Here is a 25,594-nt window from a genome sequence, read left to right on the forward strand (position 1 = left end):
TTATGTCAAATATCTTTGTATTTTTTTATGTTGAACATGGTACAAATAAAAGAAGGAACTACCTGCATATTTAACTAAGATTTGTAGCCTGTTTTACACATAAAAAAGAAAGCAGCATTTATCCATGACAAATGTTGCCCTCATTTGCTAAATTACTGATTACAAGCCAACAGAAGAGGGGTCTATTGAGTGTCCTTTTGCTTGGAAGGTTTATTCTGGTGGAGTCAGGAATGTCATAAGAAAAAAGTAACTTCTAAATAAGTAATGATACATAAATTGATGTGTCTTTTGCTTGTGAATAACATTTTGATTTGTACAAGTAGCGCAGAATATTTTTAAAACAATTTTGAAAAGCAACAGTTGGCAGTGTCAGTATTTTACAAAGTAGAATTTTAAAAGTAAGTAAAGCTGAACATTAAATGACAAGCAGTTAAAATCCACGTACTGTGGCATTTTTTTTAGTCACACTACGTGACATTACACAGTAAAATAGATCATTGGGGTCAGTGTATCACACTACATGACATTACACAGTAAAACAGATCATTGAGGTCAGTGTATCACACTACATGACATTACACAGTAAAATAGATCATCGGGGTCAGTGTATCACACTACATGACATTACACAGTAAAATAGATCATCGGGGTCAGTGTATCACACTACATGACATTACATAGTAAAATAAATAATCGGGGTCAGTGTATCACACTACATGACATTACACAGTAAAATAGATCATCGGGGTCATTACACAGTAAAATAGATCATCGGGGTCAGTGTATCACACTACATGACATTGCACAGTAAAATAGATCTTCGGGGTCAGTGTATCGCACTACATGACATTACACAGTAAAATAGATCATCGTGGTCAGTGTGTCACACTACATGACATTACACAGTAAAATAGATCATCGTGGTCAGTGTGTCACACTACATGACATTACACAGTAAAATAGATCATCGTGGTCAGTGTGTCACACTACATGACATTACACAGTAAAATAGATCATCGTGGTCAGTGTGTCACACTACATGACATTACACAGTAAAATAGATCATCGTGGTCAGTGTGTCACACTACATGACATTACACAGTAAAATAGATCATCGTGGACAGTGTGTCACACTACATGACATTACACAGTAAAATAGATCATCGTGGTCAGTGTGTCACACTACCTGACATTACACAGTAAAATAGATCATCGTGGTCAGTGTGTCACACTACATGACATTACACAGTAAAAGAGATCATCGTGGTCAGTGTGTCACACTACATGACATTACACAATAAAAGAGATCATCATGGTCATTGTGTGTCACACTACATGACATTACACAGTAAAATAGATCATTGTGGTCAGTGTGTGACACTACATGGCATTACACAGTAAGATAGATCATTGTGGTCAGTGTATCACACTACATGACATTACACAGTAAAATAGATCATCATGGTCAGTGTACAACCAAATGGGAGGGTTACAGTCATTGTGCAGTGTTAGTTAACAGTAATAAGGGAGTTTATACAATCAGAATGAGTTTTAGGATTATTAACACTTAGATGTTTGTACGCATGAGTACTTGGTAAATTTGCAAGGCAGTGCAAGTCGGTCAGTTGTGGAAAGTGAGAGACAGAAAAGTTGTGTAAGAATAGAGGTGGAATAAGGTTTGGTGTTATAGAGGAGGGAGTCATGTTTTGGGGAGTGTTGTTTTCACACATGTGCACTGCCAGAGAGAGGAAAGGTGTTGCCTGAGGGACTTCTTAAAGAGAGCTAGATTGTTGATGGTTCCGATTGATGGTGGGAGGGTATTCCATAGTTTTGTGACAGTAAATGTATAAAGCATATGACCAGTGGAAATATTTGTTTTTTCAACTTTCACAGCTCATGTCAGTAAAACAGTCTATAAATGCAAAAACCAACTGAAACTAGTCACCAACTTCAGCATCATCTAGCTGTCACTATCTTGACACCTGTGGTTAACTTTGCCCTCTCCCTACCAGCCACTTCTTCCCAAAGCACACCTGAAGTACTAACATGTTTCACTTAAGCCTGAACTCTTCCCTCAGAATGGCAAAGCACAGCACCACTTTTAATGATGTTAGCATCCTGCCTGCCAGCATCCGGCTCTAATACATTCTTAGCATCATGTTCAAATGCACCTTAATCACTGCCGAACCCTAGCAAACAAATGCCAGCCTAAAACTCATTGTAGCTTGACAGCCCCAAAGTGCTTCCTGGCAGCCCCATTTCATCATTTAATTTACACTGCCAGTGCCTGCTCAGTTGCAGGCCCAAACTCTGGTACTCCTTAATGGTACTAGTTACAAATGAGCCCTCATTATCAATTTTCAAAATGGCCATAAAAACCACAGTGTTTAACGAAACCGGCATGCTTCATGTCTCTGTTATATTCATCACAGTCATATCACATTTTAGACCCATCTGTATAGAAAGCATTATAGGTTCATAGGTAGGTACTAGGTTATCTGCCTGAAGGCATTTATAAGCCTAGCCAGAATGTGTTGGCTTTTGCCGTCCCCTTAGATTAGTTCCCTGTGCCTCTATCCATCAGAGCCACTGAAGTGATCCCCGGGGTAAACTTTCTGTTTCCCATCCACTTTCAAGGTTTTTCTTGAAGAGTGCTAGCGAGGAGCTCTGCCTAATGTAGATTTTAATCTTGTTCCAAAGCATGGGAAGTCTCTGGGACAGGAATCTATCCCTTCAGCACGTCCTATTTATTGTTGTGGTAAGGTTTAGATCCCTAGAGCGTGTGGCTAGAGGGGATAAGGTTTTATTTAGGTGGAGCATGTCCATCAATTCTGGGTTGGACATGGCCTTGTATGTCAGGCAGAGATCACCTCTGAGCAGGTGGTATGCAACAAAGTACAGCTGGAGTTTCTTCAGTTGAGCTGCATAGGGCATCTGTTTGAGGCCAGTGATCCTCTTGGTGAGGTACTTCTGTGGTCTTTCCAGCTGTTGCAGGTGTCTTGTAAGGTACATCTCAAATGGAGCATTGTACTCTATGATGGGTCTGATGAGTGATGAGTGGAGGGGCACAATGACCTCTCTTGATCTGGATGCAAACCCTTTTGTGATTAGGTGGTCTTGGTTTTGCTTGGGATACCACAATCCATGCATTCTTGTAGGTGCCCATAGAATAAATTAATAAAGGATTTTGTAGCTTGGACAGCGTTATCCTTTAGCATGGGGGTTTTGAAACTTTCCACCTCTGTCTTAAGTAACATAAAGTTTGCTTTTGAAAAGTTTTTCACGGTGGTTTCCTTGCCCAGGGGTGGGGGCGGAATGTGGATATCCAAAGTGATTTGTTTATAGTCAGATCTAACCAGCGAAGGGTTGACCTCCGGTGTGGAACACCGGTCGCCCATGTTGGTGATGACCAGGTCCAATATGTTGTCACATCTGGTGGGAGTGTTGACCAGTTGTTCCAGGGCGTTTAAGTTTATAAATTCTAGGAAATGTTGGGCAAGGGAGTTAGTACTTGAGTAGTTCTCCCAGTTAATGTTTGGGTAGTTGAAATCACCCAATATTAGGGTGATTGGTAGGACCTTTATGTTACCCAGTGTTTCCAGAAATGCGGAATGGGGGTCCTGGGACATGATGGGTGAACTGTATCAAGCTACAATTTGAATTGCAGTTTTGCCCATTGCTAGTTGCACATGGATAACCTCTGAAGCATTGTGCTGTGCCACTAACCTGGAGGTGTGGGTGTCCTTGATGAATATGGATACTCCCCCAACTTTTGTATTTCGGTCCGGGTTCTGTAGCCGAAATGTATGGTATGAGTTGTAGCCTGGTAGTGCTGGGGTGCTCTCTGGAGCCTTAAACCAGGTTTCTGTTACTGCACATATATCGATTTTCTCCATACTGAGAAGTGCCTCGAGTGCGTGCATTTTGCGGTTTAGACTTCTGGCATTGAGTAGTATTACCCTCAGATTTTTGTTACTTGTGCTATTTATGGCAGTGGGTTTGTCTTTCGAGCCTTGCCTAAAAAAGGCACTATGGGGGTGGCAAGAGCCTTGGCCAGTATTCGAAAGCCTAAGGTTGACAGGTGCAAGCCGTCTCTAGTGAACCAGCATGGCTTGTCGAGCATGTCATCCAAGGCAGGCAGACACTAGATCCCCTTTGAATGACACCAGAAACTTAGCCAATTGTTGAAATTGATCATTTTTTCTTTATACCGTGGTATAATTCTTGGTGAGGGCAGGATGCTACTCATGGTCAGGGTCATACCAGCCTAGGCTACATGATCAGAGAGCTCTTCCATGTCTCTTTCATGTAGTCCAGGGAGGTATGGCTCAGGTCATTCACACCAACATAGACAATGACAGAGTCATATTTGTACTTGTTCTGGAGTGACCTGAGTGCTTGTGTTATGTGGCAGATCCTGGCATCCGACAGGCAGCTAACAGCAACCTTCTCCTTATTCAGCCTAGTGGGTGGGAAGTCAGTGTGCCTGACTATAAAGTCACATATTACTAGTATGTCGGGTATGTTATTTTGCCTTGAGAGCTGTGATTCCGTGGCACATTGGTTTTTTTGAAGTGTGTTTCATGGTTTGTGTTGGGGGGTGCAGGTTGCTTGGATATCTGCTTTGGAGGGCTCTGTTGCTTTTGCAGATTTCTATTTAGAGCCTCCGAGTATGTTTTCATGTATTTACATGTGATTTTTGCCGGTGTTGGTTTAATGGGTGTGTGTGAGACTGGTGGTGTGATGCCACTATTTCCCTTCTCCACTGGACTGTCTGATCCAGTCTTGGGTTGAGAGAGCTTAGCCTCCAGTTTGGCTGTATAATTGCATCTCTCGCATGTATTAGTGTTTAGTGGTAGGAGGAGAGGGTTGTCTGTGTACACGAGGCAGTTGTAACATTGCCTCAAAATGCCCAGATTCACCAGTTGGACTGGAGAGTACACCTGAAACTGCCCTTTGGACATGCCTAGATAGGTACAGTAAACTGTTTTACTGAATGGCTGGCAAGGTCGAATAGAGAGCCTTGTCCTTCTGTAGTGCTAGGGTTTATAAGTTCTTTCTATGAATGGCTTGATTGCTTAAGTTGAAAGTTTGTCTAGTTCCAAGGGTAGAATTGAAGATACTTTGTGGAGCGGGGAATAGTTATACCCTAGCTAACCGGTGCTGCCCGGCGAGCAAAACCGGGCAAATGCGGTTTTTATAGCAGGAAAACAAAAGAGATAGAAATTAGCCCAAAATGGCTAATAAACTACTACTTTCTGGGCTGAAACCACTCCTCCAGGGACAGATAGGCTGCTCAAAGCTCCCCTCTCTCACAGGTGAACAGAGAAACTTCCTTGTAAGGTGTGAGCAAACACAGAGATTTGTAACACAGCCCTGTATTCAGCACTAACCTGAAAACTGGACTATACTAGCTTAGAAAGGTGGGAAACAAATATATATATATATATATATATATATAAATTTTTTTTTTCCAGAAAATAAAGCAGATACACTCAAAAAACGCTTTAAATGTGCATAAAAAGATGCTTATTGTTATATACCTCAGTTCAGAGTTGTAGTCAATGCCCCTAGTAATAAAGTAGGAAGAAACACAAATACAGTAAAAGCAGATGAATAAAGTGCTGTATGTATATATATATATATATATATATATATATAACAATAGAAAACGAACAATCTGATTTAAACAAGTTACCCAATTAACCTGAAAAAAACTCAAACTTAGCCCTGTTCCAGTAGTCTTCAATCAGACAAGTTCTGACTGCACATCACTGCTTACTAGGGTGCAGGGGAACCTTCTCCAAAAAAAGATGGCCTGGATCAGTGCACAAGTTATACAAACAAAGCTAGATTCAGCAGGCCTGAATCTGGTCCTATGCTACAGCAACTAGGCACACCAATTTCAGAAAGAAACAGTTTGAATAAGCAGGCACAATAAGCCTGTGACCAGAAATTCCCAGCTCAGATGGGCAGAATCCAGCCTCTCCTCCCACAAGAGTGCAGACCACAAACCTTCTCAATGTAGAATAACTGGCCTGAAGCCCAAGTGCTTAAAGCAGAACTAATACACTTTTAGAATAGCAGACACTGAGCCTTCAATCAGCAGTTCCCAACTTAGAAGGATGTAAGCTACCTGTCCTGCCACAACAGTGCAGACCACAAACCTTCTTAATGTAAAACAACCGGTATGAAGCCCAAGTGCTTAAGCCAAAAGATTTAGAATAACAGTTACAATTTATTCAGGCTATGACCAAGCAGCAATAAGTGCAGCAGAATAAATAAAACTGAGTACTTTTAAGAAGAGGCAAAAGGAAAGGAAAGTAGGAGGAAACACAAATACAGTAAAAGCAGATTATTATTTTTTTTGCTAGTAAAGTGCGAGGAGAGAGGAAGGAAGAACCTAAGTGGGTTGGCCTTCTCAAATCTTCTCTCTGTATTATGTAGAGTGAACACTAGACTCAGAATATGATCTCACTGTATTCGGTTAAGTGAGCAAATGAGATGGAATCAGGAGGAATGTTCAAATACAGACTTACAGGAGGGGAGGGCAATTCCAGAGCCACCAACACTAACAAGAACAGGGAGGGTGGGTGGGGACAAACAAGAAGAAGAATAAGTACAGATTACAGACATATTAAATCAAAATGCAGACAAAAAATGAGAATAAACACTTATCTTTTCTCAATATCACAGCTGGCAGTACGTCAATCTCTCTGCAGCAGCCGGAACTTTTACCACATTATCTCTTCATCTCTCTTGTCAGTCCTACTCTTAAGTCTGGTTTATCACATTGGTCTATCCATGCGCTTTCTTTCAATGCCAGTTAACTATAAGCTCATGTCACTGTACCCTAAAGCGCTGTTTTTGTTTGTTATGTTCTGTTATTGACTGATACCAAGCTGCCTCACCCCACAGATTACTAGTAATTATTTGCGTTACATTTTTGTGTTGTATACATTCAGTACCTTTTGTTTCAGAACACTGCCCTCCTTTATTTTTGTATGTTGTGTTCTGTTATTGACTCTGATACCAAGCTGCCTCACCCCACAGATTACTAGTAATTATTTGTGTTACATTTTTGTGTTGCATACATTCTGTACCTTTTGTTTCAGAACACTGCCCCCCATTATTTTTATATGTTATGTTCTGTTATTGACTGATAACAAGCTGCCTCACCCCACAGATTACTAGTAATTATTTGCGTTACATTTTTGTGTTGTATACATTCAGTACCTTTTGTTTCAGAACACTGCCCTCCATTATTTTTGTATGTTGTGTTCTGTTATTGACTCTGATACCAAGCTGCCTCACCCCACAGATTACTAGTAATTATTTGCGTTACATTTTTGTGTTGTATACATTCAGTACCTTTTGTTTCAGAACACTGCCCTCCATTATTTTTGTATGTTGTGTTCTGTTATTGACTCTGATACCAAGCTGCCTCACCCCACAGATTACTAGTAATTATTTGCGTTACATTTTTGTGTTGCATACATTCAGTACCTTTTGTTTCAGAACACTACCCTCCATTATTTTTGTATGTTGTGTTCTGTTATTGACTGATACCAAGCTGCCTCACCCCACAGATTACTAGTAATTATTTGCGTTACAGTTTTTGTGTTGCGTACATTTAGTACCTTTTGTTTCAGAACACTAACCTCCATTATTTTTGTATGTTGTGTTCTGTTATTGACTGGTACCAAGCTGCCTCACCCCATGGATTACTAGTAATTATTTGCATTGCATTTTTGTGTTGCATACATTCTGTACCGTTTGTTTCAGAACACTGCCCTCTATTATTTTTGTATGTTGTGTTCTGTTATTGCCTGATACCAAGCTGCCTCACCCCACAGATTACTACTAATTATTTGCGTAACATTTTTGTTTTGCATACATTCAGTACCTTTTGTTTCAGAACACTGCCATCCATTATTTTTGTATGTTGTGTTCTGTTACTGACTGATACCAAGCTGCCTCACCCCACAGATTACTAGTAATTATTTGTGTTACATTTTTATGTTGCATACATTCAGTACCTTTTGTTTCAGAACACTACCCTCCATTATTTTTGTATGTTGCGTTCTGTTATTGACTCTACCAAGCTGCCTCACCCCACAGATTACTAGTAATTATTTGCGTTACATTTTTGTGTTGCATACATTCAGTACCTTTTGTTTCAGAACACTGCCCTCCTTTATTTTTGTATGTTGTGTTCTGTTATTGACTCTGATACCAAGCTGTCTCACCCCACAGATTACTAGTAATTATTTGTGTTACATTTTTGTGTTGCATACAGTCAGTACCTTTTGTTTCAGAACACTGCCCTCCATTATTTTTGTATGTTGTGTTCTGTTATTGACTCTGATACCAAGCTGCCTCACCCCACAGATTACTAGTAATTATTTGTGTTACATTTTTGTGTTGCATACATTCAGTACCTTTTGTTTCAGAACACTAACCTCCATTATTTTTGTATGTTGTGTTCTGTTATTGACTGATACCAAGCTGCCTCACACCACAGATTACTAGTAATTATTTGTGTTACATTTTTGTGTTGCATACATTCAGTACCTTTTGTTTCAGAACACTAACCTCCATTATTTTTGTATGTTGTGTTCTGTTATTGACTGATACCAAGCTGCCTCACCCCACAGATTACTAGTAATTATTTGTGTTACATTTTTGTGTTGCATACATTCAGTACCTTTTGTTTCAGAACACTGCCCTCCATTATTTTTGTATGTTGTGTTCTGTTATTGACTGATACCAAGCTGCCTCACCCCACAGATTACTAGTAATTATTTGTGTTACATTTTTGTGTTGCATACATTCAGTACCTTTTGTTTCAGAACACTGCCCTCCATTATTTTTGTATGTTGTGTTCTGTTATTGACTGATACCAAGCTGCCTCACCCCACAGATTACTAGTAATTATTTGCGTTACATTTTTGTGTTGCATACATTCAGTACCTTTTGTTTCAGAACACTGCCCTCCATTATTTTTGTATGTTGTGTTCTGTTATTGACTCTGATACCAAGCTGCCTCACCCCACAGATTACTAGTAATTATTTGTGTTACATTTTTGTGTTGCATACATTCAGTACCTTTTGTTTCAGAACACTGCCCTCCATTATTTTTGTATGTTGTGTTCTGTTATTGACTCTGATACCAAGCTGCCTCACCCCACAGATTACTAGTAATTATTTGCGTTACATTTTTGTGTTGCATACATTCAGTACCTTTTGTTTCAGAACACTGCCCTCCATTATTTTTGTATGTTGTGTTCTGTTATTGACTCTGATACCAAGCTGCCTCGAGCCACAGATTACTAGTAATTATTTGCGTTACATTTTTGTGTTGTATACATTCAGTACCTTTTGTTTCAGAACACTACCCTCCATTATTTTTGTATGTTGTGTTCTGTTATTGACACTGATACCAAGCTGCCTCACCCCACAGATTACTAGTAATTATTTGTGTTGCATACATTCAGTACCTTTTGTTTCAGAACACTGCCATCCATTATTTTTGTATGTTGTGTTCTGTTACTGACTGATACCAAGCTGCCTCACCCCACAGATTACTAGTAATTATTTGCGTTACATTTTTGTGTTGCATACATTCACTACCTTTTGTTTCAGAACACTACCCTCCATTATTTTTGTATGTTGTGTTCTGTTGTTGACTCTGATACCAAGCTGCCTCACCTCACAGATTACTAGTAATTATTTGTGTTACATTTTTGTGTTGCATACATTCTGTACCTTTTGTTTCAGAACACTACCCTCCATTATTTTTGTATGTTGTGTTCTGTTATTGACTCTGATACCAAGCTGCCTCACCCCACAGATTACTAGTAATTATTTGCGTTACATTTTTGTGTTGCATACATTCAGTACCTTTTGTTTCAGAACACTGCCCTCCTTTATTTTTGTATGTTGTGTTCTGTTATTGACTCTGATACCAAGCTGTCTCACCCCACAGATTACTAGTAATTATTTGTGTTACATTTTTGTGTTGTATACATTCAGTACCTTTTGTTTCAGAACACTGCCCTCCATTATTTTTGTATGTTGTGTTCTGTTATTGACTGATACCAAGCTGCCTCACCCCACAGATTACTAGTAATTATTTGTGTTACATTTTTGTGTTGTATACATTCAGTACCTTTTGTTTCAGAACACAGCCCTCCATTATTTTTGTATGTTGTGTTCTGTTATTGACTGATACCAAGCAGCCTCACCCCACAGATTACTAGTAATTATTTGCGTTACATTTTTATGTTGTATACATTCGGTACCTTTTGTTTCAGAACACTGCCCTCCATTATTTTTGTATGTTATGTTCTGTTATTGACTCTGATACCAAGCTGTCTCACCCCACAGATTACTAGTAATTATTTGCGTTACATATTTGTGTTGCATACATTCATTACCTTTTGTTTCAGAACACTACCCTCCATTATTTTTGTATGTTGTGTTCTGTTATTGACTCTGATACCAAGCTGCCTCACCCCACAAATTACTAGTAATTATTTGTGTTACATTTTTGTGTTGCATACATTCGGTACCTTTTGTTTCAGAACACTAACCTCCATTATTTTTGTATGTTGTGTTCTGTTATTGACTGATACCAAGCTGTCTCACCCCACAGATTACTAGTAATTATTTGCGTTACATTTTTGTGTTGCATACATTCAGTACCTTTTGTTTCAGAACACTGCCCTCCATTATTTTTGTATGTTGTGTTCTGTTATTGACTCTGATACCAAGCTGCCTCACCCCACAGATTACTAGTAATTATTTGCGTTACATTTTTGTGTTGCATACATTCTGTACCTTTTGTTTCAGAACACTGCCCTCCATTATTTTTGTATGTTGTGTTCTGTTATTGAGTGATACCAAGCTGTCTCACCACACAGATTACTAGTAATTATTTGTGTTACATTTTTGTGTCGCATACATTCAGTACCTTTTGTTTCAGAACACTACCCTCCATTATTTTTGTATGTTGTGTTCTGTTATTGACTGATACCAAGCTGCCTCACCCCACAGATTACTAGTAATTATTTGTGTTACATTTTTGTGTTGCATACATTTAGTACCTTTTGTTTCAGAACACTGCCCTCCATTATTTTTGTATGTTATGTTCTGTTATTGACTCTGATACCAAGCTGCCTCACCCCACAGATTACTAGTAATTATTTGCGTTACATTTTTGTGTTGTATGCATTCAGTACCTTTTGTTTCAGAACACTGCCTTCCATTATTTTTGTATGTTGTGTTCTGTTATTGACTGATACCAAGCTGCCTCACCCCACAGATTACTAGTAATTATTTGTTACATTTTTGTATTGCATACATTCGGTACCTTTTGTTTCAGAACACTGCCTTCTATTATTTTTGTATGTTTCCTGTTTGCATTGCTGTGTGCCATGGTCATTACTGAAAACAGAACCGCATGATCCATTCCACCTGTCTCATTAAACAAATAATTCTGGTGTCTGAACCAGAACTTTCCGTGTCTGTGATCTGCAGAGCAGTGAAACAGTTATTTTGCTTGAAACCTCACACATTGGAATGGACAAACAGTAGGATTTTCCTTAGACCGAGAAGTCTCATGGACTGATTTTACTGACTTGACATTGACTATTTCTGTTTAATCATGCTCCAAAACAACAGAGGGAAGAACCTTTCCCCTGCCAGTACTGACTTTTAGAAGACAGATACTTTAAATCTTCTGATTAAACCGAGTTCTGTTATTGAATCTCTGGCTTATACAAGGTTAAAGGTGGCTGGTCATTCCAAGGTGCTTGAATTACCTGATTCTCCCTCGGTAGGTTGAGTTGTTTAATGTATGAGAGAAATATGACCAACTTTCCTGGGGAGATACTCAGTTAAGCTATTTGTTCTAACCTTTAGCAGAGGACTTCTTAGCTTGCAACCCATGCTAGGCACTGTAATTTAAGACTGGAAGAGGTTTTAGAGTCCTTGGATAACAAAACTACCTTTAAGTCCATAGCCACTAGTAAGGCTCTAACATTTCTTTCTGTACCCAAGGTTACATGGTTTTATTCTTTCTGCCTCCATTTGTGTACTGTGAAGTTCTGAGCAAATCATTTAGCCAGACACTCTTCCTGGGTCACTACTGAAAAAAATTCTAAATAATTATTGTTCATTCCTTTATACCAATAATTGTATGAATATCTGAAACTTAAAAATGCAGTGAATGTTGTGCTGAACACCAGGATAAACTGTATCCCCAAATTTGAACAAATACCTGTTCATACCTTGCATCTCCTTCTTCTCCCTTCTTCACTCACGTCCTTACTTCTGTCAGTTTCTGTCCCCCTGGCTTTCTGTCTAAATATACCATAAGCCTGCTTTTCCCTCTCTTTGTATTGCATTTGTATTATACTAACTTACCTTTAATTTCTGTATAAACCGGCTCACATTTCTGTATTAAATCATTATCCTATAACTTGTATCTATTCTTAACAAATATTTTCAAATTATGTCTAATTTGGTATAATTATTTAAACTGTAGTTGCTTTGTAGTGGAGCTTATCACTTTTAAAGGGCTGCTGTAACTCAGAGGTGTTGGTGGGGAATCTCCAGACAGACCAGTGTCATGGGTTCAGGACTTTGCTTTTCATCTTTCTGTAGGATTTTTTTTTCGTGGACATTACTTCCTGTTTTGAGGGAGGATATCCCCATGCCTCTGCTTGTACTCTTGGGATGTTTTTTTTTTTTTAATTTTCATATGAAAATAGTTTCTGTTCATATCAGTGGCATAAATCATGTTGCTAAAAAGTGCAGTGTTGTCAGAATTTACTTTTGACATAACCAGCCTAGAAGAAGTACATTTAGCTTCTGATAAGCATTCTATTTACCTAGTTGCAGGTCTTTTTCATGTTTCAATTGTGATATAATTGTTTTGGGTTCCTATTCTGATCAGTGTCAGAATATTACTTCTTAAATTCACTAAAATAACTTGTTTTTTTATTTTTGTGTAATCATGGGCTCCTTTTACATGACTTTTTTTGAAGTCTTTGGTAAACGGTCTATTTTGGCTTCTCCAACATTATTTTAGCAGTCATTGTAACATACGCTTAAAATGGGGGCAGGTAATGAGAGAGAAAAAATGCTTGTGCAATTCAGCTGTTGAATTTAAAGGACCGACATTCAAATATTTAAGTTTACTGGCTCCACAGACTTAGGTTTAAAATACAAGACACATGCAGTATTAGACTATTTATTTTTTTAATTTCTAGTTGTGTTGTCCAACATGTTAAAAAAATTATGTTCTGTCTGACCAGTTGCCAATAAACTTGGTCCTACAATATAATTCTGTTTACAAAAGTATCCCCTCCGTTAATCCCAAAGTTATCAGAGTATAGGTTCATAGGTAGATACTAGGCTATCGGTCCTAGGGCTTATACAAGCCTAGCCATAACGATTCCCTGGCTATTGCTACCCACAAATATTTAGTTTTCTGGACCCCTGTCTAGCAGGTTACTGATGTGATCCCCGGGGTGAATTTCCTATCTCCCATCCAATCGTCAAGGTTCCTCTTGAAGAGGGCCACTGAGGCGCTCTGCCTGACATGTATGGGAAGCCTATTCCAGAGCATGGGGAGTCTCTGGGTCAGGAAACTAACCCCCCAGCATGTTCTACTCGTCATGATGACAAGGTTAAGATCCCTGGAGTGCGTGGCTCAGAGGGATGGGATTTCTTTAAGTGTAGCATGTCCAACAACTCTTGGTTTGACATGGCCTTGTACGTTAGGCAGAGATCGCCTCCGAGTAGGTGATATGCGACAGACTATAGCTGGAGTTTTCATTTCCTTCAGATGTTTTTCTTCCTTTTTATATCAACTACTAGAGAACATTTCAGTGTACCTAGGCCAATAAAATCTAATTTTCTAAACACCTTACTAATGACTCAGTCCTGTGTTTTTTGTCCAGGAGTTTAAAAAACACCCACTGGGGAGAGGTGGCATATCATGCTGCTGACTCAGAAAGCAAATCCCTACAGGGAATCTGTTTTCCAAATTACAAGCATGGTTGAGTTTCTTTGACATCTATAATAAACAGTTAACAGGCACAATGTATGAGAGTTCTGCATTAAGGTACTTGTGTTCAATGAAAACATTCTCACCTTTTGCCATTAAGGACTTATAAAAAGCACACTTGCGTCTTTGTGCTCTTCAGCTAAATCTGTAACAAATTAGAATCCTTCAGGGACATAAAAGCAACTGACTTTTATAGAAAGCATTATCTGCAAAATCCAAAATAATGAAATCTCATTTTTAACAAAATATATTTTATCTTGCTGCTACAACTGCAGTCAGTATGTGACCAATGCTCAAACACAAAGACATCTTATGTTTCATGCAGCTGAAGAGGTGTACATAACTCTCCAACATGCAAGGCACATGGCTGCAACAAAAACAAACCGCAAGAGAAGTTTGAGCACTGAAATGTTTTAGCTGGAATACTCAAGTCCACCCTACATATAAGATTTCCTGCAGCAATGAACTTTGCAATATACTTCCTACTTTTAATCAGCAGAAAGCATATTTTGTAACGCCACAGAAAATTAATTTTCCAGCAAAGCGTTTAAGAAATCAGTAACAAGAACTTTAAATGATGATGGATGACTTGTTCTGTAGCTGAAATGCAGCTAACCTTCACCCGGAAGGCTAGGCTATATACAGCTATATAAAAACTGGAACCAAAGGACCAGCCCCCTTAGCACAGGTTATAACCCAGGTTTGCGAAAAAAAAAATTGCAAATCAAAACCACCAATATTTAACAAATTTCTTAAATGCAGAAAGCTGGGAAAGAACCTGCAAAGTCAAAGGTGGACTTTGGCAAGACCACCTTTAATAGCCAAATAGGGGTAGTAGAAAAGCCCATGCAGGAAGGAGTTTACAACAAAAATGTGCACAATTGTATGTAAAGTGTACATTTGTGTACACGTGTACATTCTTTACAAGTGTATGTAAAGAAGAAAATCCAAATTAGCATTCACTTCTGACCAATACATAAAAACAAGACACAATAAATAAAATGCACTGAAAAAAGTACAAGGATGTTTGTTGCAATGTATTTTTATTTAATGTAATATGGAAAGAAGAAATATTTAGTCTTTCAGCGGTATTAGATTAAGAATAATGCTCAGATTTTCCCTTCCCAAAAATTTGGGCAACATTCAGTGTCAGTGACAGAAAAGTTAGCATACTTGCCTTTGATGCAGAAGGCTTTTGGTTCTACTCCCACATCAGGTCGTTGGATTGCGGACACTGCAGTGCAACTTAAGGGGAGATGGTGCTGCTCTCCTGAGTGTGTCTTCCTTGGATGAGATGTGAAACTGTGGTCCCATCTGTTTGAGTTGGTAGTAGCTAAGGTGGATGTAAGTGATCCTAAGTCACCTATTGAAAAGAATAAGGGAGCTTCCCCGATGCTTTGGGCACATTTCTTCTGGAGTATAAATACTACCTCAGGTCTCCCCTCAGTGGGACTAAAGTGGTCAACAAAGGATAAATAAAAATAAGTAAAATTCAGAACCTTTGTCTTCATGTTTTACAGCTTTCTCCTATATTAAAAATGTAAAGGGGTCAAAGTAGTTCATTGTTGCAGACACTACAAGCACATTATTACCGTTTTAATTTGCAGACGTACTACAGAGTCACTGAACTGCATTATCACACATTTTTGAAACCACCAAGTATGGGTATTATGAAGCTGTCCCGGGGCAATCTTTTGAAATAAAAAAATTATCTTTCATTTATGTAATTGTTATACAAATGACTTACTCTCTGATCTGACTGAGATTTTTTTTTCAGAATTCCTCTTTGATTTAAATGCTAGCCCCTCTTTGTCAACAAAGACCGACATTCTCAATCTTATTCAGTAACAATATTCACCTGCAATAAAGTTTGATAACTTTTCTTTTGCAACCCAATTAATAATCAGTATTATAAATGTTTTATCAGTTGATAATCCATCTGACCCAGATGGCCTTCCCTCAGAATGTTATTAAGAATTTAGTGACATTTTGTCCGCGTATTTAAATCAGCTGCTAAGTTGTTTAATGAAAGGCTTCTTTCTCCTGCTTCAGACACCTCCCAGTTAAACTAATCAATCCATAATTCTTTTATATCATCCATTTTCTCAACATATGTAATGATAATGTCTCCAAAGAGCACCAAGTTGAAGTCAATGGAAGTTTAGTTTACAGTGTATCCTTTATCCTTACGTTGAGTATAATCATAGTTATAATTATCCAAGAAAAAGTATGGTCCAAAACACGGCCAGAATTTATAAAGTCTGAAGAAGCGAGTCTGTTGCTCGTGAAAGCACTTACCTGTTTTATGTGAAATAAACTACTGGTTGCTGTTATTCTGGACTTGTTTTGGACCATACTTTTTCTTGGATTTTTACTTTATTTTGTTCAGTTTGATCCATTTATCGCAGGAGTTGGAGTTTCCTTTGATAGGACCATACTATACCACCAAATTATAGATAAGTAGCTCTTCTGAATCCAAATTGTAAAATTATAGCAAAACTACATGGTGACCATTAATTCATTTAACAAGCATCCATCCTTGTTTGTTTGGTTCCTTTCTTGACAAGTCTGAGCATCTGTTTAACCACATCCTTCAAGCTGTTTTTAAAGGGTAAGGAAAATATTTTACATTATCTGAGGCTGCCTTTTGTTCATTAGATTTCCAAAAGACATTTGGTGCAGTGAGCAAATCTTACTTGATGGATTATTTATAACAGCAGCAAGAAGAAAGTGACAGTTGTATATGTCCTGTCCAGACACAGTGATGTCACTGAGTAACATTGTGACTTTGGCTCTGTATTTAGTCAGTCCTCTTGATACACACAGCCATTCTGTGACAAGTTTTTTTTCTGAGAGTCACATTTTATGTTTTATAAGGGTCTATATTATACATTCGAACTTTCTAAACTTCGAATCCCATATGTTCGACAACATATGATTGAAGTTCGAATATATAATAAAAAAAAACTTACCTTTACAGTGCAGGCAGGGTGCAAGCCCCCCACTTAAATATACCAACTCCGAGATCGCACTTCAGTGCAGAAAAGGGAAATTCTCCCATTCTGCACCGAACGGCGCCATTATGTTTAACCTTCGAACACTTGAAATTTCGATCATATGGTGTCGACCATATGCCATTCGAAATTTCAAGCGTTCGTGGTTCTAATAGGAACCCTTTTATAAGAGGAGTCTAACCACTTACCTCCATGATGCGAACATACCCACAGTCATCAATATACACACATGGTTGAGGATAGAGCCCCACCACCCACTATGAAATCAGCATTATGCACACAAACCGTCATGAGCATCAGGAAAGGAGCCCCCTATGGAACCCTTGCTTCCCACAGTAAGTTACAGTCATGAACACACAGTCATGGAGGGGAAACACACACACACACAAACACATAGATAAAGGTTCACAAGTTCATAGGTTTATACTAGGCTAACAGCCCTGAAGCTTATGTAAGCCTAGCCCAAAAAGATTCCCTGGCATCATGCTGCCCAATGTTAGTTCCCAGTGCCCTATGAAGCAGGGACACTGAAGTGATCTCTGGGGTGAATTTTCTGTTGCCCATCCACTCGTCAAGATTTCTCTTGAAGAGGGCTAGTGAGGTGCTCTCCTTGATGTGAATGGGAAGTCTGTTCCAGAGCATGGGTAGTCTCTGGGTTAGGAACCTGTCCCTCCAGCATGTTCTGTTTATTGTGGTAATGAAATTGAGGTCCCTGGAGCATGTGGCATGGAGGGATTGGGATTTCTTCAGCTGTAGCATATCTAACAGCTCTGGGTCAGACATGGCTTTGTAGGTCAAGCATAGATCGCCTCTGAGTAGGCGTTATGTGACAGAGTACAGGTGGAGTTTATTTAGTCTATCCTTATAGGGCATGTGTGTTTAAGGCCCAGGATCCTCCTAGTGAGGTATTTTTGTGGCCTTTCCAGTTGTTGTAGGTGTTTAGTGAGGTGCATGTCAAGTGTGGCGTTGTATTCTATAGTGGGTCTAATGAGGGACGAGTAGAGAGGGATTATGACCTCTTTCTTACAGGATGAGAAACCCTTTGCAGAAAGATGTGCACATAAAAGGCTTTCTGACCACAGTGGCAATGTGGTTATCAAAGGAGAGGTTGCTGTCAACCTGTGTCCCCAGATCTCTTATCACACCTTCAGTGTTTTATGGACTACCACTGATGTGGTAGTTCATGGGCACCGAGTTTTTCCCAAAGGGAATGATGATACATTTTTTGGCACTGAGCTTAAGGCCATGGTTCTGGCACCAGTCATTTGTCACAGTGAGGCCTTTTTGTGGAATGTCTACATCAGGTGGAGAGTTAATAATGGCTCCCAGTTTGGAATCATCTGCGAACATGGTCAGCCAGAGTCCCTTTGTATTTGCTTGAACTTCAGAGAAGTAGATGCCAAATAGGGGAGGACCCAAGACCAATCCTTGTGGGACTTCACTTGTAACTGATCGGTAGTCAGATCTGGAGTCTGCTACCTTCACATTGTGGGTTCTATCAGTGAGCCAGTTTGCAACCCACCTTGTGGCATAAGGGTTTATACCTAGTTTAGTGAGCCTATCTATGATTCCTGAGTGAGGGATGGTTTCAAAGGCCTTGGCAAGATCGAGGTAGGCTGTGTGATCTACCTTGCCTTCATCCACAGCTCTGGTGACAGACTTGAAGAAGTCTGTCAGGTTGAGCAGGCATGATCTACCTTTCACAAATCCAAAGTGAGTGGGGTCTAGAGTTTGGAGATTTCCAATGTCCCTATTTATAAGGTCCATGATAATGCCCTTCATAGACTTGCATATCAGACTAGTCAGGCTAATGGGGCGGTAGTTCCCAGGTCTGTGGTCCATCTCCCTTTGTGGAGTGGGATGACCGTAGTGGTGCACCATTCAGTAGGAACAAAGCCTGAAGTGAGGCTGTGATTGAACAGCGCACTCAGGTGTGGTGCCAGTTCACTTTGTAATTCATGTAGAACACAGCCAGGGATATTATCAGGTCTCATGGAAGCTGTATTCTTGGCTTTGGACAGTGCAGTTTTAACCTGTGTAGCAGTGATAATAGGAAACCGGCATTCCTCTGGTATTGTGATAGGCCCTTTAGGGGGTGAAAGGGGGATAAAGTTCATACTGAACCTGTCGGCCAGTATACTGGCAATATCAGTTGGCTCAGTATATGTGTTGCCATTGTTCTGTAGCTCAGAGCAGATCTGAATATTGCCATGTAGATTCTTGACATAACTATAAAATGCCTTGTGGTTTTCTTTAGTATCTGCTGTAATTTTGTTTTCGTAGCTAGCTTTAGTGGAAAACACTGTGGTGGTGGTGCTGCGGTAGCGTTGTCACCTCATAGCAAGATGTTGTCCCGTTCGATTCTCAGCTAGAGTGTCTTCTGTGTGGAGGCATACGTAAATGGAGTGTGCCTTCGTTGAAGGTTGTGCGTCAGGGCTGTTAACCCGGTACGTAAAAATCCACTACCAGTCATTAGCGGACCGGAGTTCTGCTGTGGCGACCCCTTACCAGGAAAAGCCGAAAGAAAGCTAGGTTTAGTGGATTTGATGAAGGATCTCAGTTTTTTGCTGAGGCTAACAAGGGAGTTTTTCCAGTCTTGGGACTTCACCTTTTTCTGCAACAGTTTCATCCTTTTGTTGTAGAGTTTATGGTAGGGGGACCACCAGATTGGCTTCTTTTTTTGGAGGAGAGTGTCTTGGTTCTGTTTGGTATGGCCCATTCCATGCACTTGTGTGTGTGTGTCCAAACAGTGCATTGGTGTATGATTCAGCAGTCATGCACCGATTTTCCATTTGCATGGGTGTTGTGAAGTTAGCCACCTCTGTTTTTAGAAGCCCAAAGTTAGCGTTGGTGAAGTTTTTCACAATGGTTCCCTTTACTGGGGGTGAGGGTGGGATGTGGATATCCAATGTGATTAGCTTGTGGTCAGATCTGACCAGGGAGGAGTTGATTACTGGTGTAGAGCAACAGTCTCCCATGTTAGTAATGACCAGGTCAAGAATGTTGCTACCCCTGATGGGGGTAAGAATGAGTTGTCCAAGGCACTGGAAGTAATGAATTCCAGAAAATGTTGAGCTAGTATGTTGTTACATATGTAATTTTCCCAGTTAATGGAGGGGTAGTTAAAGTTCCCCAGTATAAGGGTATTGGTTTGCGCCTTAATACAACCCTACATATATATATATATATATATATATATATATATATATATAAAATGTGTGTGTGTGTAAATATATATATATATATATATATATATATATATATATATATATATATATATATATGTGTGTGTGTGTAAAAAAAATATATATATATATGTGTGTGTGTGTGTCTATAATTATATATATATATATATATATAAAACCAAACGTGAACCAAATACCAATATTACACAGATAGATTCAAAAGTGGAGAATAAGTACCATTCGTCTTTTCCTTTAGCTATTACCAACAAAATGACTACCATGAAAGGTATAGTTCTCAATAATTGGAAAATAGTGGTGGGAAATCATGAATTGGCTAACATTATAGGAGATCGTCCCACTTTTACCTATAAAAAAGTGAGTAATATCAAAATAATTTTGGAGAAAGGTGCAAGAAGCCCTAATAGAGCTTGTGGTTCTATCTTAGGCACTTTTCCATGCACATCATGCAAACAGTGCAGATTTGTTAGTGGAACATCTAGCATTCATTTGAAACATCAGAATAAGGTTATTACAGCCAATGGTTATTATACTTGTAAAACAACTAACATAGTTTATTTGGCACAGTGTGTTTCATGTGAACATTTTTACATTGGGAAGACCACACGTGCCTTAAATAAACAGATTTATGAACATAATTTGGCTATAAAGAAGAAAGATATGTCAGATGCACTGGCTAAGCATTCATTAGATTGTTCCTTGTTTAAAAAGTTCACCTTTTCAGTTTTAGAAAGGGTTAATGACATTTTATTTAGTGGTGATTTTAAGACACATTTAGAATGTAGAGAAGCCATTTGGCAAATTAGGTTAAAGGCTGATCAACCACCAGGTTTGAACGACATGATCAATATTAAGTGCTTTTTAATAGCACAAAGATTTTAAATATTGATTTATTGATATTTTGTAATATTTTATAGGCACATGAATTTATTTTGGATTGATTTATTGTAGTATTGTTCTTTAGGTAATAATGAGAACGTAACTTCATTGGTTATTCACTACATGTGACTAACTTCATTGGTTAGTCACTACACGTGACTAACTTCATTGGTTATTCACTACATGTGACTAACTTCATTGGTTATTCACTACATGTGACTAACTTCATTGGTTATTCACTACATGTGACTCATTTGTATTAAAGTCATGAACCAGTTTTTGGGTGCATTTCTGAAGAAGTTCATTTATATTAAAAAGAGCAGCGTTCAAAAATACAGATTGGGCTGTCCATCTTTTTGTTTTCGCCAGTGGTATTTTGGTTTGTTTTATATATATATATATATATATATATATATATATATATATATAAGACAGATATAGATGTATTTACAGTATATATATCCAAAGATAGAAATTCTCCCTCCTTCTCTGAGTTGCAGTTATGCCTACACCTTCACGAACATATACACACATCAAGGGATAGAACCCCCCCAGCTCCCAGTGTGAGACAGCAGTATGCACATTCAAGAACATCCTCACACCTGGAACCCCACCCTCCTGCTCTGCCATTTTTTTCACAATCACATTCATGAACATGCATATGCATCAAGAGGAGTGCAAAGCCTGTTCCTCACTGAGTCCTTATCATGTTAGGCATGCTCCCCTCATATTTCCTTTATGTACCCCTGTCAGCCCTCAAGTGATCTGACTGCATTTATGAACCTTCACCAACAGTATTGCAAGCTGGAATCTCACCAGTTTACTGACAAGCATTCCATTTTTCCCATGAACAGAGTTGTTAGAGAATTCCCAGCATTGATGTATTGTTACTCTGACACATGCATACAGCTGATCAGCGTGGGAAGTGTAGTAACTCACCTTGTTTCACACAGTAAAGGCAATGGGGTAATTAGATAAAGGGTACATTTATCAGGAGGGGGATTACTTTTTCATATAACACAACCTTCAGGAGGTAATAGTGGTATCAGAAATTGAGGAGAGGGGTACAGTAGTCATGCACAGAAAAAAATGTTTTAAAATTGAGTGGTGCTGATATGGGGTCATTTGTACATAGTCTGGTATAGCACCAGTGGTCAACAAAGGACAGGAGGAACCAACTTGCACATAGTAAGGACAGGAGGTACATGGCATTGTGTTTATGGTAGTGCATTATAATGCATATTCTTTAGAGATATTTATGAATCCTGCTGCAAACAGTCACAGAAGTGAATTGCACAAAACCATATCAATGGTCACTTCAAAATGTGAAACACATTTTTATTGCTACCAATAGTTGTGGTACTCGGTATATTTTGTGATTTTTTTTTTCATATCTACAGAGGCATCAGCCTTCAGCTTAGCAGAGAGTTAAAACCTACGAGATATTAATGAACCCTTACTTTGTCACTGTCAGTTCTGGTTCCTGTGCCCATTTGCAGACTGGGAAACTTTGAGCAAATGTCTTAAATTGAAAATGTTTACTAGTTTTCTTGCAAAAAATGTACTTGTACATAGTTAGCTTGCCTACTTAATTAACCGTTTAAGATAAAACCTTGAATTCAGTCTTTTCTTTTCATGTACTTGGTGGCATCAGTATCAGACAAATTCATTTTATCATCATCAGCAACGAGGTTGTTGTATATATTAAAAGTGCGCTGCTGCTAAATAAAACAACTGGACAGCAAAGTTTTATGCCTCCTATTTCCAAACTATGTCAAACTGAGTGTGATACGTATTTTTGCTCTGGGTATATCTTGCTGCTAACTTGATTGAGAGTGATAAATCCTTTAAAGCTGCTATGTAAGAAACAGTTGAAATTTAAGCTAATACTGTTTCCTCTCATTCTGTAATAAGTCTGTCTTGATTCTAGTCCCAGTGGAGACTTTAAGTGTGTAAGGGTGCTAGTGATGCCCATATGTGAAACTGGGGTGTCTATGAGGAATTTGTTCATGTCCATAGTCCATCCTTAACCCTTGATCAATGGATGGGAAATCAGAAATTCACCCTGGGTCTGGCCCCCATGTCTTTGATAGACAGGGGCAGTCAGTAATGCCCAAACTAACATACCTCCCTACATAACCCCTAGAAACTTCCTAACATAATCCCTCCATATAAACAGCCATGATACATAGGGACACAATTAGGTTGGGTTGCACCACTAGGCTTGTAAAGGCCCTGGAGACCATCAGCCTAGTATATACATAGGAACCTATTGTGTAGTTTGCAGATAATTCATAGATATCTAATGGCATCAGTCATAAGATAGCACATATTTAAAATTCTTTGCAACAGTTTATTAATTACTATAGTAATTAAAATGTTTGCATGTGTAGAAATCTACAGTTCACACTGTAAATCCTTAAATAGTCTTCACTAATGTGGCTCATTGTAATTGGACTTTTTTTTTTCCTTTTAAGTCATCAAGAGAGAAACTTTCCCTGGGATGCAGGGTCTGCAATCAACCCATGGAAGACACCAGGATTCTGAATTTGACACAGTTCTTCCAGATAAGATGTCAGTCACAAGACAAGATGCACTGCAGTCTGAAACCAGAACTGATAACCCTAAGGAAAGTAATGAGAGGTTTATCCAAACAACTGAACAAGAAATGCATCTGCAAACTGAAGCAGGGGAAACACCATGCAGCTGGCTTAATCATAGTAACAATGTAACATTTTGTAGTAACAATTTAACTGATCAGGTAAGTCACAGAAGGAAAAAGCAGACGACCTTGCCACCAAATGAGCAAGTGCTCAGTGGAAAGAAACTGCATAAATATGCCACAAATGTCAAGGGTTTTACACACCAACAAAATGGAGGAGTAAGCAAGATTATTCGTACTGGGCAGCAGCCCTTTAAATGCACAATGTATGACAAAAGTTTTACTTTGAAGTCTAACATGAAAAAAGATCAGTTTCCCCACAGTGAGAAAAGACTATATAAATATGTCACACATCACAAGGACTTGATCCCTGATCATTCGGCAGTGCTTCAAACTACTGGCAATAGACAGAAACCATACAAATGTGGCAAAAGTTTTACAGGAAAGGCTAGCATGGTAAAACATCACAATATTCAGAGTGTGATCTCTCAAGATATTAAAAAATCTAAACATCTTGAAGAAATGAAACAAGGCCAGAAACCGTACAAATGTGCTACATGTGATAAAAGTTTTAAATACAAAGTCGCTATGTTAAATCACCAGGGCATTCACACTGGGCAGAAGCCATATAAATGTAGTATGTGTGACAAGAGTTTTAGTAACAAAAGCGCCATGACATGTCATCAGGGTACTCACATGGAGCAGAAACCATATCCGTGCACAATCTGTGGCAAGAGCTTTGTGCAGAGGAGTCACTTGGTGACTCACCAGAGAATCCACAGTGGGAAGAAACCATACAAATGCTCAGAGTGTGATGAAAGTTTTTCCTACAAAAGGATGATGGTAAGTCATCAGAGCATCCACACTGGTGAGAAACCCTATAAATGTAGTATGTGTGACAAGAGTTTTAGTAATAAAGGCAACATGAGACGTCATCAGAGTACTCACATGGAGCAGAAACCATATCCGTGCACAATCTGTGGCAAGAGCTTTGTGCAGAAGACTCACTTGGTGACTCACCAGAGAATCCACAGTGGGAAGAAACCATACAAATGCCCAGAGTGTGATGAGAGTTTTCGCTACAAAAGGACTATGATAAGTCATAAGAGCATCCACACTGGTGAAAAACCCTATAAATGTAGTATGTGTGACAAGAGTTTTAGTAACAAAATCACCATCCTGCATCATCAGAATATCCACACTGGGGAGAAACCATTTCAATGCACCATGTGTGACAAGAGCTTTAGATACAGAAGCAGCATGGCAACTCATGAGAGGGTCCATGCTGGACAGAAACCTTATAATTGCACAATGTGTGACAAGAGTTTTACACAGAGGTATCACATGACAAGACATATGTATATCCATGGTGGGCAAAAACCCTATAAATGCCTAGTGTGTGGCAAGAGTTTTACTCAAAGGATTCAAATGACAAGACATATGTGTGTCCATGGTGGACAAAAACCCTATAACTGCCCAGTGTGTAACAAGAGTTTTACGAAAAAGTCGAATAAGTCATCAGTGTTTTGATGCCCCACCACTGGACCAGTAATCAAAGAGTCTCAGTTCTCACCACTAGCACCAGTGGGGACATACACTGGGAGAATGGCAGATGCACAGTATTTCCAGATGCAGCTCTCTATATCAAGTGCAGTTACTATTAAGAGCACACAGAGACCACCGTCAGTCCGGGGATGATTTCTCCCTCTTTCTCCAGATCTCCAGTAAGACTCACCACTGGCATAGCTATAGAGTTGAG

The 25,594-nt window shown here is 39.0% G+C and overlaps 1 protein-coding gene across 1 annotated transcript in view; it reads left to right on the forward strand.

Moving 5' to 3' along the window:
* The window catches only part of LOC122797939 (zinc finger protein 883-like), a 182,428-nt gene extending 157,063 nt beyond the window's left edge, over positions 1-25,365 (forward strand). The window contains exon 4 of the mRNA XM_044066458.1: positions 23,651-25,365. Within this exon, the coding sequence (XP_043922393.1) occupies positions 23,651-25,365 (1,715 nt within the window). The remainder of the gene's footprint in view (positions 1-23,650) is intronic.
* The last annotated feature ends 229 nt before the right edge of the window (positions 25,366-25,594 follow it).

The sequence above is a fragment of the Protopterus annectens genome, chromosome 3.part1 (assembly GCF_019279795.1).
Source record: "Protopterus annectens isolate FY-2018-M chromosome 3.part1, PAN1.0, whole genome shotgun sequence".
NCBI lineage: Eukaryota > Metazoa > Chordata > Ceratodontiformes > Protopteridae > Protopterus > Protopterus annectens.